The sequence below is a fragment of the Marmota marmota genome, unplaced genomic scaffold (genome assembly GCF_001458135.2).
Source record: "Marmota marmota marmota unplaced genomic scaffold, marMar, whole genome shotgun sequence".
NCBI lineage: Eukaryota > Metazoa > Chordata > Mammalia > Rodentia > Sciuridae > Marmota > Marmota marmota.
Window position 1 is genome coordinate 2,084,596 of NW_026000185.1, and position 12,318 is coordinate 2,096,913.

Below are 12,318 nucleotides of genomic sequence, written 5' to 3' on the forward strand. Positions count from 1 at the left end.
CCCCCCCCCCCCCCGCACCCCCTGAACTCTGCCCCAGACCAGCCCAGTCCCCAGCTCCCCTCTCCAGTACCCTCAACATCTGGGCTTCTAATAGCTCAGGATAACTTTGCATGTTCTAGATGATGATTTAAAGGGAATCATGTAGCACAATGTCACCTTTTCTGATTTCTTTGGTCCAACATTATATTTATGAGATAGTCATGTTGTAAATAGTGATAGCTTGATCATTTTCATTGTTTATAGTGTTACATTTTAGGGTTGTACCACAAACTCTTTTCCGGAATCTGTTTCTCCGGTTGAGGTGCTAGGTGCAGGACAGACACTTCCCCTGCCTGCCTTCTCAGCAGGTATGGGATTTCTTCTTGGATCTATGGGGTCATATGTGGTTCGTATTTCCTTGAAGGTCTGTATTGGTGTCTTTTGCAAATGCCTTTTAATGATTTGGGGGGGGAGACTTGGTTTTTGGGGGGTAAGAGACTTGTTTGGGGTACTTTATCTATTTTCACGTGGCTTCCCAGTTCCTGTTCTGTTCTGACTCCTGTCCTTTTGACTAGATGTTCATTCCCAGCTTCGGAGGCTTTCCCTTCTGGTGGGGCACTCTGGCTCCCTGTCAGGCGTTCCTCCTACAGGTGTCCCGAGCCTTCCTCTCCCTGGCTCAGACTGCTGGGCTACCATCCTTCTTCCAGTGTTCTGCTGTCTTCTTGTGTGCGTCATTTCGAGGAGGGCTTATGTCACCCTTTGTCCCTCTGTCAGAGTGTCCCTCAAAAAAGCCCAGTGCTTTTGGTTTTCCCTTTATCGTAGGTTTTAAGCTGCCTGGGTATGAATCACACTGAGCTCTGGTGCAGTTTCTCCATGTTCTGCAGCTTGGTGTTCACTAAATGTCTTGGATCTGTGGGTTTATACTTTTCATCAAATTTGGAAAGCATCTTGGCCGCTAGTCACAGGTTCTGTGCTCCCCACCCTCCTGCTGCCCAGCTCACTCCATGGGTCAGCTCCATGGCTTTGTCCTCCACCTCCCCAGTCTTCCTTCTGCTATTGATCTCATCCTGTTATTATTTTCATATCCAAGAGGTTTTATTTGGATCCTTTTATAGGAATATTCCAAGTCTCTTCTTCACACCACCTGTGCTTGCCTCTGTGCTTCCCTTAAGGTAGGGGCTGCCGTTTGTAACTGTCCTGATGTCCTCACCTGCTGTTGTCGCCTGGTTTCTGGCTCTCCTTCTCTAGGATGGTTTTGGCTCTCAGCTGGACTGCAGCTGCAGCTTCTGCAAACTTGGGCTTCACTTCCTGGGTGACGGGCATGCTGAGGACAATGAGGTCGTTTGTAAATGGTCTCCTTCTCTCCAGCCCCGTTTTCCAGCCTTATTAGGTGGGAGCATCGCAGGTGCTGTTGAGGGTTGATCTGTGAATCTTCTGCTGGGTCTCCACGGTCAGGAGGTTCCCCACTGTAGCTGGTGGGAGCACTTCTTCATCATGAGTTCAGAGGCCTGTCCTCCCTGATCTTTGTCTTCCCTGGGGCCCCTGATAATGTCCTCACCCGATTCGCCCGTGGTTCTCCCAGCCCATGTCTGCAGCGCTCTGCCTCAGACTCCACCGCCTTGGCTCCTCCTGTTGTCTTGCCTGTCCTCAGGGCCCAGTGGCTGCAGACCTCTGTCTAGCTTCCCTCCTCTTCTGCGCAGCAGTCTGGGGGACGTCCACAGTGAGCTGGCTGTCCTGGAATCTGATTCCTGTCCCTCCTCCGAGGGAAGCACTGCCTGTCGTCCGCAGGTGTGAACGGCTGGTGCCATTGTGGTCCAGCTCTGTGGCCCTCAGACCAGAGCAGAAGCCCTCCCCCAGCATGCTGCTGGCCTGTCACTCTTATTGCCATTTCTTCAACAAAACTTCTTGGTTTTAGTGACACCCATTGTGTCTGTCGTCACTTTTCTTGACGTCCTCTTGCCTGGTCCTGTTGCCTTTTCTGTCTGTGAGCCCCTGTAACAGGTGAGTGTTGGGCCAGCAGGCTGACCCCACCTTTTGCAGGTCCAGCTGAGCCCTAGGTTTCTGCGTCTCCAAGCCACTGACCACCTTTAGATGTGCTGCCTCTCGCCCAATTTTTGTCCCTCCCCTCCACCCTGTGCAACCTCAACTATACCTTTAATAGGCCTTGACCCTGCAATGCTGCCACTTGAGCCACTCTGGAGGAGTCCCTCAGTGTCCTTTCAGCCAGCGAAGCTGGCAGTGTGGCAAGCTCAGCACAGATGTAGCAGAGGGTGCTCGTTACTACAGTTGGTTTCCAGATTGTTCTAGATGCACTCATGTTTATAATCTGCGATGGGTTGGTTCTGTTACAGATAGTCTCAGTGATCATATGGGTTGACCTATTTCTCTCTCTCTTTAAAGTATTTGAGTCATTTGTGGATTATGTGGCAGTAGAACAACTAGACGGTGACAATAAATACGATGCCGGGGAGCACGGCCTGCAGGTAACGTGGGTATCCACTTGTGTCCTGTTGCAGCCTTCCTTGTGTCCTCTGCTCAGTTACCAGTGAAGAGTCTGCCTGTGCCTTGCTGTGCGGTGCTGGGCTTAGAGGCCAGAGTTGAAGGGGTCAGGGTCGGGGTGGGCAGTAGCAGGGATCTCAAGCGCAGCAGTGTCCAAGCTGAGCTCAGCTGCCCTGCAGGTTGGAGGATTGCCGTGGGGTTGGAAAAAGTTTTCTCTTGTCTATTGTGTTCGTTGCTAGAGGTTTTCTTCGGTTTTTCGTGGTCACGCATAAAGTTTCTTTAGTTAGTTACTTGACTCCTTTTAGTTATTCACACTTTTTTTTTTTTTTAACTGTAGTTAGTTTTGAGGGCTACAACTTCTAGGGTCAGGAGTGCATTCCCTAGCAGGGGACACTCTGCGCATCTAGCAGAGCACTGAGCCTCTTGAACAAGTGACCATTCTATGGTCTAACGAGGTGACCTGGGCAGTGGTTGCTGCTCTACTCGATCCAGCAACCCGATGGCCCAGGTTCTGATTTTGCAGCCTCCTAACCTGGACTCATTGACTCAAGCAATTTCTTATTACAGCTTTGCAGATTGGCCTGTGCTGAGTAAGCTGTCAATGCACGGCTCATGGTGCCAGTGTACCTGTTCTCTAGTAGGCAGTGTGCCCACTATTCTGCTAGGTCAGAGGAATCAGGGCATGGGTTAGATCAGGTCTCTTTACAGGTCTTAATTAGAGCTTTCTCATTCAAGTGTGCTAGGAAACATTTCTGTTCACTCACAAGAATTGCTCTCTGGGTTCTTGGGGGTTTGGGGTCTAGGTGAGCAGTGCGTCCTAGGCTTGGCCTGTCTAGTGGTGGAGAGGATGTTTTTTGTCTTCAGTGTCGTCCTGTAGTGTGGCCCTGGTTCCTGGGTATTTGGGTTTTTCTTTGCGGAGTAACCATGTCTTCCTAAGCATTCTCGGGCATACTAAAGAAAGTTGCCAAATAGGTATGTTTTGTGGAGCTCCCCCAGTTCTTCCAAGTCTCTGGCCTTTATTGGAAGTACACCCATGAATCAGGCACAAAAGTGCTCACGGTGGCTGAGGTTCTCACGGCCTTATTTTGATGAGGGACAGATAGCTGGCCGATGGAGGCCAAGAGCATAGAGGTCACATGTCCCTTTAGAGGAGACCCTACCTAGAATACGGGGGTGCATGCAAGTGTCCAGTAGCACAGAGGCTGGCACCGGGGAGAGGGGTACTGGTTAGTGGGACTGAGCAGTAGGCTCTGACTGAGCTCTGACAGGACCTGGTGAGGGGATCCGGGGCGCACAGGCTGTTTGCTGGTGGTGGCAGCCATGCTCATCTGTGCTTGTTCTCGTCTCGGCTTCCACTATATGCCCAGTCGGACACAACTGTAATCACCAACTTTGTAATTTGCCAAGGAGTGTTTTTTCTTTGATTTTTCCCGACGAGTTTAAGCCAGTTAAATATGGCTGCAAATGATGTCATTGACTTAACCCCTCCCCTTTACTTAGTCTCCCACACAGATGCTGGTGTGGTGTGATTTAAATGGCAGAGACACTGTAACTTTCCTGCCTTTGCCCATCCAGAGTCCCCAGACACATTCAGTTGTGCTGAAATTGTATTAACTTTCACTGCTTCAAGAAAGACGAGAGGTGAGCAGGTGCGGTGGCACACACCTATGATCTTGGTGACTTGGGAGGCTCAGACAGGAGGATCACAGCTTGAGGCCAGCCTCAGCAACGTAGTGAGAGAGACCTCTATCAAAATAAAGAAGATCAGGGACCAGGAGGTGTGGCTCAGGGGTTGAGTGTCCCGGTACTGAAAAGAAAAAGAGATGAACTAAGTTTGTGTTTCTTCTCAATGTTCAGGAAGCAGAAAAAGGTGTGAAATTCCTGACATTGCCACCAGTGTTACACCTACAGCTGATGAGATTCATGTATGACCCTCAGACGGACCAAAACATCAAGATCAATGACAGGTAATGCCAAGGGCGCAGCGTGGAGGTGCTGTGGTCTGTGTGCAGCTCATCCAGGGCTCTTCTGCTCCTCTCCTCCCCTCCCTCAGGTCCCCGGAGAGCTGTAAGGGTCGGGGTGATCTCAGTAGGAGAAGCTGTGGGCTGCTGGTTCCCAACTGGACACCTCCCCTAACCCCAGTTCCCTGTTGGGCAAGTTGAAGTCTATGAGGACAGTCTATGAATTATTTCTGTTTGATAGAGTTTGACTTCACCAGCTTTTCTAATAAATTGGATTTTTTCCATAATATAAATGTTACCTCAGATTCGTATGTTTTGCGATATTTTGTGATCTCAGTGGTTAACTTCTAGAATGTACTAGAATTTTCAAGAATGCTAAAGTAGGGGGTTTTCAGATTAAGATCTCAGATGCGAGAGTGCTCATGCACGCCCCTGGGTTTGCTTTAGGATACTATGTTCTTACCCTGGTTGGTCTGAGCACCAACCTGTGTACAGGCTGGCGGATGGTCAGTCACCTTTCAGGCTTGAGGGCACCATGAGCAGACCCTTTGCCCTGCCAGGCTTTGCCCCCGACTTGCTCGCCCTGCTGTGGCCTCATGATGAGGGCTGCCTGTCGGGCTCTAGACATTGGGGTTTAATCCATCCTCACCTTACTTTTATTAGATTCGTGTCTAGTGTTTTAAAAATTATGGGATTTCACACATTTTCGGCATCATTAGGAACTCAGCACTTGCCAACACAGGGCTGCCGCTCCCCAGTGGTGGGGGTGAGAGCCAAGGGTTGGAGCCCCTGGGTTCCCTGCAGCTCTTCTGCACTTTGTCTGTCACCACTGGTGACAAGATTTGACCACCTGAATCTAATGCTGTGAAGCCAGCAAGAGCCAAGGGCTTCTGCAGAAGGCAGCCGTGAGGAGTCTGTTCCCGTCTTCGCTCCCAGCCGCAGCCTTGGCCCATCTGTCAGGTGGCAGTAACCTCTGTGGTCTGCGTCTTGGCCTTGCTGATTGATGCCGAAGGGTTGTCCACACCCTAGAAAGTTCAGTGTAGACTATCCCTACACTGAATGTTATGGTGAGCCCTTGGATTTGAACTAGTTCAAAATCTAGTGCTTTTTAGGCATTTTTCTCAAATCTAGCCACAACTTTACATTGACAGAACAATGAACAGATTTTCTAATTAGTGGAAGCTATCTCAGAAGTACTTCAAAAGTGCCTTCCCTTCAAATGTATAAACGAATGTTTAATTTCTTTAAAAAATTTTTCTTAATAGATTTGAGTTTCCGGAACAATTACCACTTGATGAGTTTTTGCAAAAAAATGATCCTAAAGACCCTGCAAATTATATTCTTCATGCTGTCCTGGTTCACAGTGGAGATAATCATGGTGGACATTATGTGGTTTATCTGAACCCCAAAGGGGATGGCAAAGTAAGTGTGGGGCCCAGGCGACAGGACCCTGCAAACGCAGCTCTGCCATGCTCCCTTCCGCTCTGCTCCTTGACCGTGTCCGTCAAGCTGCCCTGCCTTTGATGTCCAGTTTTCTGGTTGTGAAGTGCCGTGTTCCTGTCCCTTGCTTTGCCAGTACTTCAGAGGTAGAGTGGTAGGTCAGAAGTGGTGCTCCTCTGTTAGTAACAGACACTGGGCTTTACAGAGGGCTTTACAGCCAAGACGCACTTACTTAGTTCTGTTCACAGGTTGCCTGTGTATTTGGGGGCCCCTTGTCCTCCATCTCACCCTCTTCATAACACTCAGGAGGGCAGAAGGTCTGTTAGCATTTGGCAAACGAGGGTTTCAGAATCAGAGCTCCAAGACCACAGGGCCAGAAGGAAGGGATCAGGGGTGGAGTGCCTTTCCTGTCCCTGTGACTTTGAAGTGGCTCTATTGGAGGCAAGAGATGGGAAGATGACTATCATATACAGCTGTGCTGGCTTTTTTTCTTTTCTTTTGTACCGGGATTGAACCCCGGGGCACTCAACCACTGAGTCACACCCCCAGCCCTTTTTTGTATTTTACTTAGAGATAGTCTTGCTAAGTTGTTCAGAGCCTTGCTAAGTTGCTGAGGCTGGCTTTGAATTCTCAGTCCTCGTGCCTCAGCCTCTGTAGCCTCTGGGATAACAGGTGTGCACCCTCACACCTGGCTTTTTTCTTGTTTTTAAGTCATCAATTTGTTGCAGTGTGTCGTGGGATAATATAAAATATCCCATTGAACTGTACAAACATAGCACCAAGTGTCAACTAGCTGAATTAGGTATGTCTAATTCTCCAGATTTGTTAGCACCTGTCAGTGAACCTGAGTAGGAAGTGGAGCTGGTGAAATGGCAGCACTTCCCACGGGGTATTAAAGAGGCAGATGGCAGCGCTGCTGCTGCTCTGTGTGGCAGCCTCGGGGAGGCCACGCCTGCTCTGACCCAGTGGGGCCTCTTGTGCCGAGGGCCGATCCTGGCGCCTTGTCACTGCTGACGTCTGGCTGCTTTCCTTCCAGTGGTGTAAATTTGATGACGACGTGGTGTCGAGGTGTACTAAAGAGGAAGCCATCGAGCACAACTATGGAGGTCACGATGATGACCTCTCTGTCCGACACTGCACGAACGCGTACATGCTGGTCTATATCAGGGAGTCGAAGCTGAGTGAGTGCAGCTGGGCTTTGTCCTGCTCTTAGCCACGATGAACCCACATAGTCGTGCCATGGGTACCCCCACTGCCTTGGTATTTTACACCAACAGAATGCAATTAAAAGTCAACAACATACAGTGGACCGAGTTTATGTTGCCCGTCCAAACCTGTTTTCTACTTACTCTGCCTTCCTCAGACCATCCAAAAGCAAGTGGATGGGCTTGCAGATTGTAAAGTGGACTGTGGTGCCAAACAGTTTTACTTTTAAAAAATTTATTTATGTTGAAGCCAGGGGTGCTTAACCTCTGAGCCACATCCCCAGGCCCCTTTTTATTTTAAGACAGGATCTGGCAAAGTTGCTTAGGGCCTAAGTTGATGAGGCTGGTATTGAACTTGCAGCCCTCTTGCCTCAGACTCCTGAGTTGCTGGTGTTACGGTTGTGAACCACCGTGCCCAGCGGTGATATCACTTTAATAGATCATTTTACTAGTGGCCGTGGCACCAAGGTGAAAGAGGATGCATTTGTCCTGCAGGTGAAGTTTTACAAGCTGTCACAGACCATGACATTCCTCAGCAGTTGGTGGAACGATTACAGGAAGAGAAGAGGATCGAGGCTCAGAAGCGGAAGGAGCGGCAGGAGGCCCATCTCTACATGCAAGTGCAGGTCAGCCTCTGCCCCCTGAGCCCTGCCACAGACAGCTGGCCTTGGGGGACATGGACACAGGTGGGGGTCAGCACTGAGGGATTGGATGTCCACCCAGTGTAGGAGTAAGGGCTTAGGTGTGAGCCGGAGGGAGGCCACATACAGCAGTGCCAGTGTGTGTGTCAGACAGGACCTCCCAGGGAGGAGGCAGGGCTGCAGGGCCCCCTGCAGGCGCTCAGGGAGGCACCACAGCAACCCATTAACTAGAGGCTCTGCTGTTCTCTTGTGCTCATCCCTCTGGTCTCCTGAAGAAGTCCCTTCAGAGGATGAGCCTGGCCTTCAGCCCGTGTGGTGTGAATGTGCCTCGCCGGACTCGTCTGCTATCTGTCAGCTGTGACCTCTGTTCTGTGTGTGTGTTTTCAGATAGTTGCAGAGGACCAGTTCTGCGGCCACCAAGGAAACGACATGTACGATGAAGAAAAAGTGAAGTACACTGTGTTCAAGGTTCTGAAGAACTCCTCCCTGGCAGAGTTTGTTCAGAGCCTCTCCCAAACCATGGTGCGTGGCCCCCTTCCCCCGCCCCCATTGGCACTTCCTGCTCTGCCCACGCTCCTTCTCCACCCCTTAGCATAGATTGGCTGCCTGTGGAAGTGAGGGGAGCATCCTGGGCACTGCTTCTGTTGGAGCCAGGGAAGGAGATGCTGAGCTCTTGGCTCCAGTGCAGGGAATTCCACAGCATTTCAGAGCATGTTTCTACCCTGAACGGGTCTTGCAGAGGATTGGCCGTCGGGCAGAGCGGGTGGGCGTTCCTCCCCAGCTGCAGCAGCACTTTGGACCCATGGGCCCTCTGCCCTGGAGTGCTAGAGAGCCCGAGGAAGGAGGTGTAGCTGTCCAGCTCAGACAGGGGAAGGGTTATAATCAGGTCCCCCCCCCCCCCCAACAGAGAAGCGTTAAATTGGTATAGAATTGAAAAGTGTGTGATGGTTGTTCTTTTGATTTATTTTTATTTTTCTCCCCTAGGGATTTCCACAAGATCAAATTCGATTGTGGCCCATGCAAGCAAGGAGTAATGGAACAAAGCGACCAGCAATGTTAGATAATGAAGCAGACGGCAACAAAACAGTAAATATCGTTGGTGCTGGGTGTCTGTGCACTGCAGGAGGCATCCCCTCTGCGGGCGGTGCGCACCGTGTAGTTTTCACTCTGTCGTCTAAGCCATTAACATCTTCTAAAACCAGCATCTCTTTTGGAAATAGATGATTGAACTGAGTGATAACGAAAACCCTTGGACAATATTCCTGGAAACAGTGGATCCTGAGTTGGCTGCCAGTGGAGCAACCTTGCCCAAGTTTGATAAAGATCGTAAGTGCCCATGCAGTGCCCGGCTGCACATAGCGCAGGAGAGTTGGGGTCCTGGATCGTGCTGAACACAGAGGGCCGAGCCTCCCCTTGCAGAGAGGCCTGCTGATCAGTGCCACAGCTGCTCACTGAGTCCGTGTTCAAGGCTTTGGGCAGCCATGCTGAGGTGGCCTGCCCTATGCCTGCTCCGGCCCCTGAGTCGTGCACATCTCTGGCCTGATCACATCGGGCAGGGGTCACAGGTGTCTGTCAGGGCCAGGTAGTAAAATTTCATTCTCTGGGCCACCTGGCCTGTTGTCATGTAGAAACAACCACAGAGTGTGCACCTAGACAGGTGGGTGTGTTCCGTTCAGCTCTAAGAGCACACTGACCCTCACAGTAAAGTTACAGGTTTTTATTGCTGTGAGGATCCACTTCTGGCAGAGACCCAGCTAACATATACTCCCAGCAAGTTAGTGCCAGGATCTCTTTTTTGTTTTTGTTGTTGCTGGGGATTGAACTTGGGGCCTGTCACGTGTGAGGCACATGGTCTGCCTCTGAGCTGCATCCCCATCCGTCCAACTTGGGATTTCAAGTTTACCATCCTTGGAACCATCTTTACTGCCTGGGGTAGTAGTTCAGAGTTTGAAATCTGGAGCCTACCTCTGCTGTCATAGGATCAGCAGCCTCTTGACATTAAGCTATCATTTCAGTCACCGACCTCCTAAGCTCAGCTGTTTTGTTTTCTTTTTTTTATTGTTTTTTTTTTTAATTGGTTGTTCAAAACATTACAAAGCTCTTGACATATATTTCATACTTTAGATTCAAGTGGGTTATGAACTCCCATTTTTACCCCAAATACAGATTGCAGAATCACATCGGTTACACATCCACATTTTTTACATAATGCCATATTAGTAACTGTTGTATTTTGCTACCTTTCCTATCCTCTACTATCCCCCCTCCCCTCCTGTTTTGTTTTCTTGTTGTTAACATTGTAATGAGTGTTAAGATTCTAACAAACCCGTTCATCAACTTATAGATGACGTAATGTTATTTTTGAAGATGTATGATCCTAAAACACGGAGCTTGAATTACTGTGGGCATATCTACACACCCATATCCTGTAAAATACGTAAGTCCTGCTGCACCTGCCCTCTGCATGGATTTGCTCAATGTGTCTCAACTGTGAATTAAAGCTTTTCCTCTATCCTAGGTGACTTGCTTCCAGTTATGTGTGACAGAGCAGGATTTGTCCAAGATACTAGCCTTATCCTCTATGAGGTTTGGATGACTTGTTTTTCATAGTCAGTGTAACAGTCGTCGTTGGAGGTGGGAGGGTGGGTGTTTTGCCAGCCCCTGGTTTGTTGTTTAGATTTGTGAGTTTTAACTTATAGGATCAGTGATTATTAGGTACCTGTAGGTTTGTTTTTCCCATTAACATTTTTTTGTTGTTGTTCTGGGAATAGACCCCCAGGATCCCTGAGTCACTGAACCACATCCCCATTTTTTATGTTTTATTTTGAAACAGGGTCTTGCTGGTGTGCTTAGGTTGGTCTCAAAATGGGAGGCTGAGGCAGGATGATTCCAGAGTTTCTGGGATGACAGGCAGGCAGCACCCGTGCCCAGCTTCCATTGACATTTCAACTTAGTGTGGTGGTGCACGCCTACAGTCATTCTGGCTCCTTAGGAGACAGGCAGGAGGATGACCTAAACCCAAAAGTTTGTGGCCAGCCTGGGCAACATGAGTAGAATCCATGTCTTTAAAAAAACAAAAACAAAAAAGTGGTGAACAGAAATGGGTGTAGAGAAGATACTTACATTATGTGCAGACAAATTTTGTAATGAAACTTTTATATCTTTTACTATAGGAAGTTAAACCGAATTTAACAGAGAGAATTCAGGACTATGACGTGTCTCTTGATAAAGCCCTTGATGAACTAATGGATGGTGATATCATAGTGTTTCAGAAGTACGTACCACCTGATGGTTCCATCCCTTTGCACCAACATCAGGAGCTGCAGTCTGGTTTGTCCCAGAACCAGGGCACATTTGCACTTGGACCTGAGCCATGAGTCGTTGCAAGTATCTGAGTGTTGGCAGTAGCTAGCCACCTCTGCGTTTTGGAGTTAGGGGCAGTGAACATTGCCATCATTTAAAGCTCTTTTGTTTCCTAAAAATGTGCGTGGAGAGTCGATAGCTGTTAGCAGGTGGGAAGAGTTGTTCTTCCCTCAGCACTGGAAGTCAGAATTCCTTGGCCGTATCTGCTCAGGTAACTCATTCAGACCCATCTGCCGCAGACTCAGTCTGGTTTGCAGTACTTGAAGTCAGGAACAGCTTCCCATCAGACAGAAGCCTCCCCGCCGAGTCCTGGTCGGGTGGGGCTGTGCTCTCGAACAGCGCTGTGAGTGTGGTTCTGCTGTGAACCTAAGAGTGCAGAGCAACCTGAGCCGCACCCTGCTCGGGCTGCCACCTTTTCTGTGGCACTGGTGACATGTAGTCGGGTGCACTCCTAGGACCCTGCACAGAGAGGGTCTGTGGACATCGCCGCTGGCCATCAGATGAGGCCCCTCAACAGGGGCACTGCGTGGGCCTCCATTCACTCTGAACATTGCTTTCCCCAGGGATGACCCTGAGAATGATAACAGTGAATTGCCCACCGCTAAAGAATACTTCAGAGACCTCTACCACCGCGTCGACGTCATCTTCTGTGACAAGACGATCCCCAACGACCCTGGCTTCGTGGTCACCTTGTCCAACAGAATGAACTATTTTCAGGTATCAGAAAGGTGTTCTTCACCAGGTGCTACCCCGAAAGGCCTGTTTATTTTTCAAAAGTCTGTTGAGGAGGCTGTCTGGCTGTGGTTTGGGCAGGTTGATGTTAGGCATAGGCCGATGCTCTTGGGAGCTGGCCTCTGCTTCCCTGTCCTCCACCGTGTCTGCGTGTCTATCCCCGGAAAGCTTCTCTGGCATAATTTTGTTTTGAGAGAGAAGTTGCAGTAGCCCCTTTGCCTTAATATAACTTGGCAGGTGTTTAATCGTGAGAAAGTAAACATAGGCTGTACCATTAACAGTAAGAACTGTGAGCCAGGCTCGGTGGTGTACACTTTGTAATCTCAGTGGCTTTGGAGGCTGAGGCCCGAGTATCTCAAATTCAAAGCCAGCCTCAGCAAAGGCGAGGCACCAAGCAACTCAGTGAGAAAACCCTGTCTCTTAAAAAGGGGTGGGGGGCTGAGTTCCATCCCTGGCACACCCCTCCCCCCCCCCCCAAAAAAAAAAAAAAAAAAAAAA

The 12,318-nt window shown here is 49.5% G+C and overlaps 1 protein-coding gene across 2 annotated transcripts in view; it reads left to right on the forward strand.

Annotated features, from left to right (window-relative positions):
• The window catches only part of Usp7 (ubiquitin specific peptidase 7), a 30,785-nt gene that overhangs the window by 12,854 nt on the left and 5,613 nt on the right, over positions 1 to 12,318 (forward strand). For both annotated transcript variants that reach the window (XM_015490731.2, XM_015490730.2), the window contains 12 exons: positions 2,380 to 2,462; positions 4,336 to 4,445; positions 5,705 to 5,861; positions 6,916 to 7,060; positions 7,580 to 7,710; positions 8,113 to 8,247; positions 8,710 to 8,811; positions 8,946 to 9,051; positions 10,070 to 10,162; positions 10,244 to 10,311; positions 10,899 to 10,999; positions 11,652 to 11,805. In XM_015490731.2, coding sequence (XP_015346217.1) covers positions 2,380 to 2,462; positions 4,336 to 4,445; positions 5,705 to 5,861; positions 6,916 to 7,060; positions 7,580 to 7,710; positions 8,113 to 8,247; positions 8,710 to 8,811; positions 8,946 to 9,051; positions 10,070 to 10,162; positions 10,244 to 10,311; positions 10,899 to 10,999; positions 11,652 to 11,805 — 1,385 coding nt within the window. The remainder of the gene's footprint in view (positions 1 to 2,379; positions 2,463 to 4,335; positions 4,446 to 5,704; positions 5,862 to 6,915; positions 7,061 to 7,579; positions 7,711 to 8,112; positions 8,248 to 8,709; positions 8,812 to 8,945; positions 9,052 to 10,069; positions 10,163 to 10,243; positions 10,312 to 10,898; positions 11,000 to 11,651; positions 11,806 to 12,318) is intronic.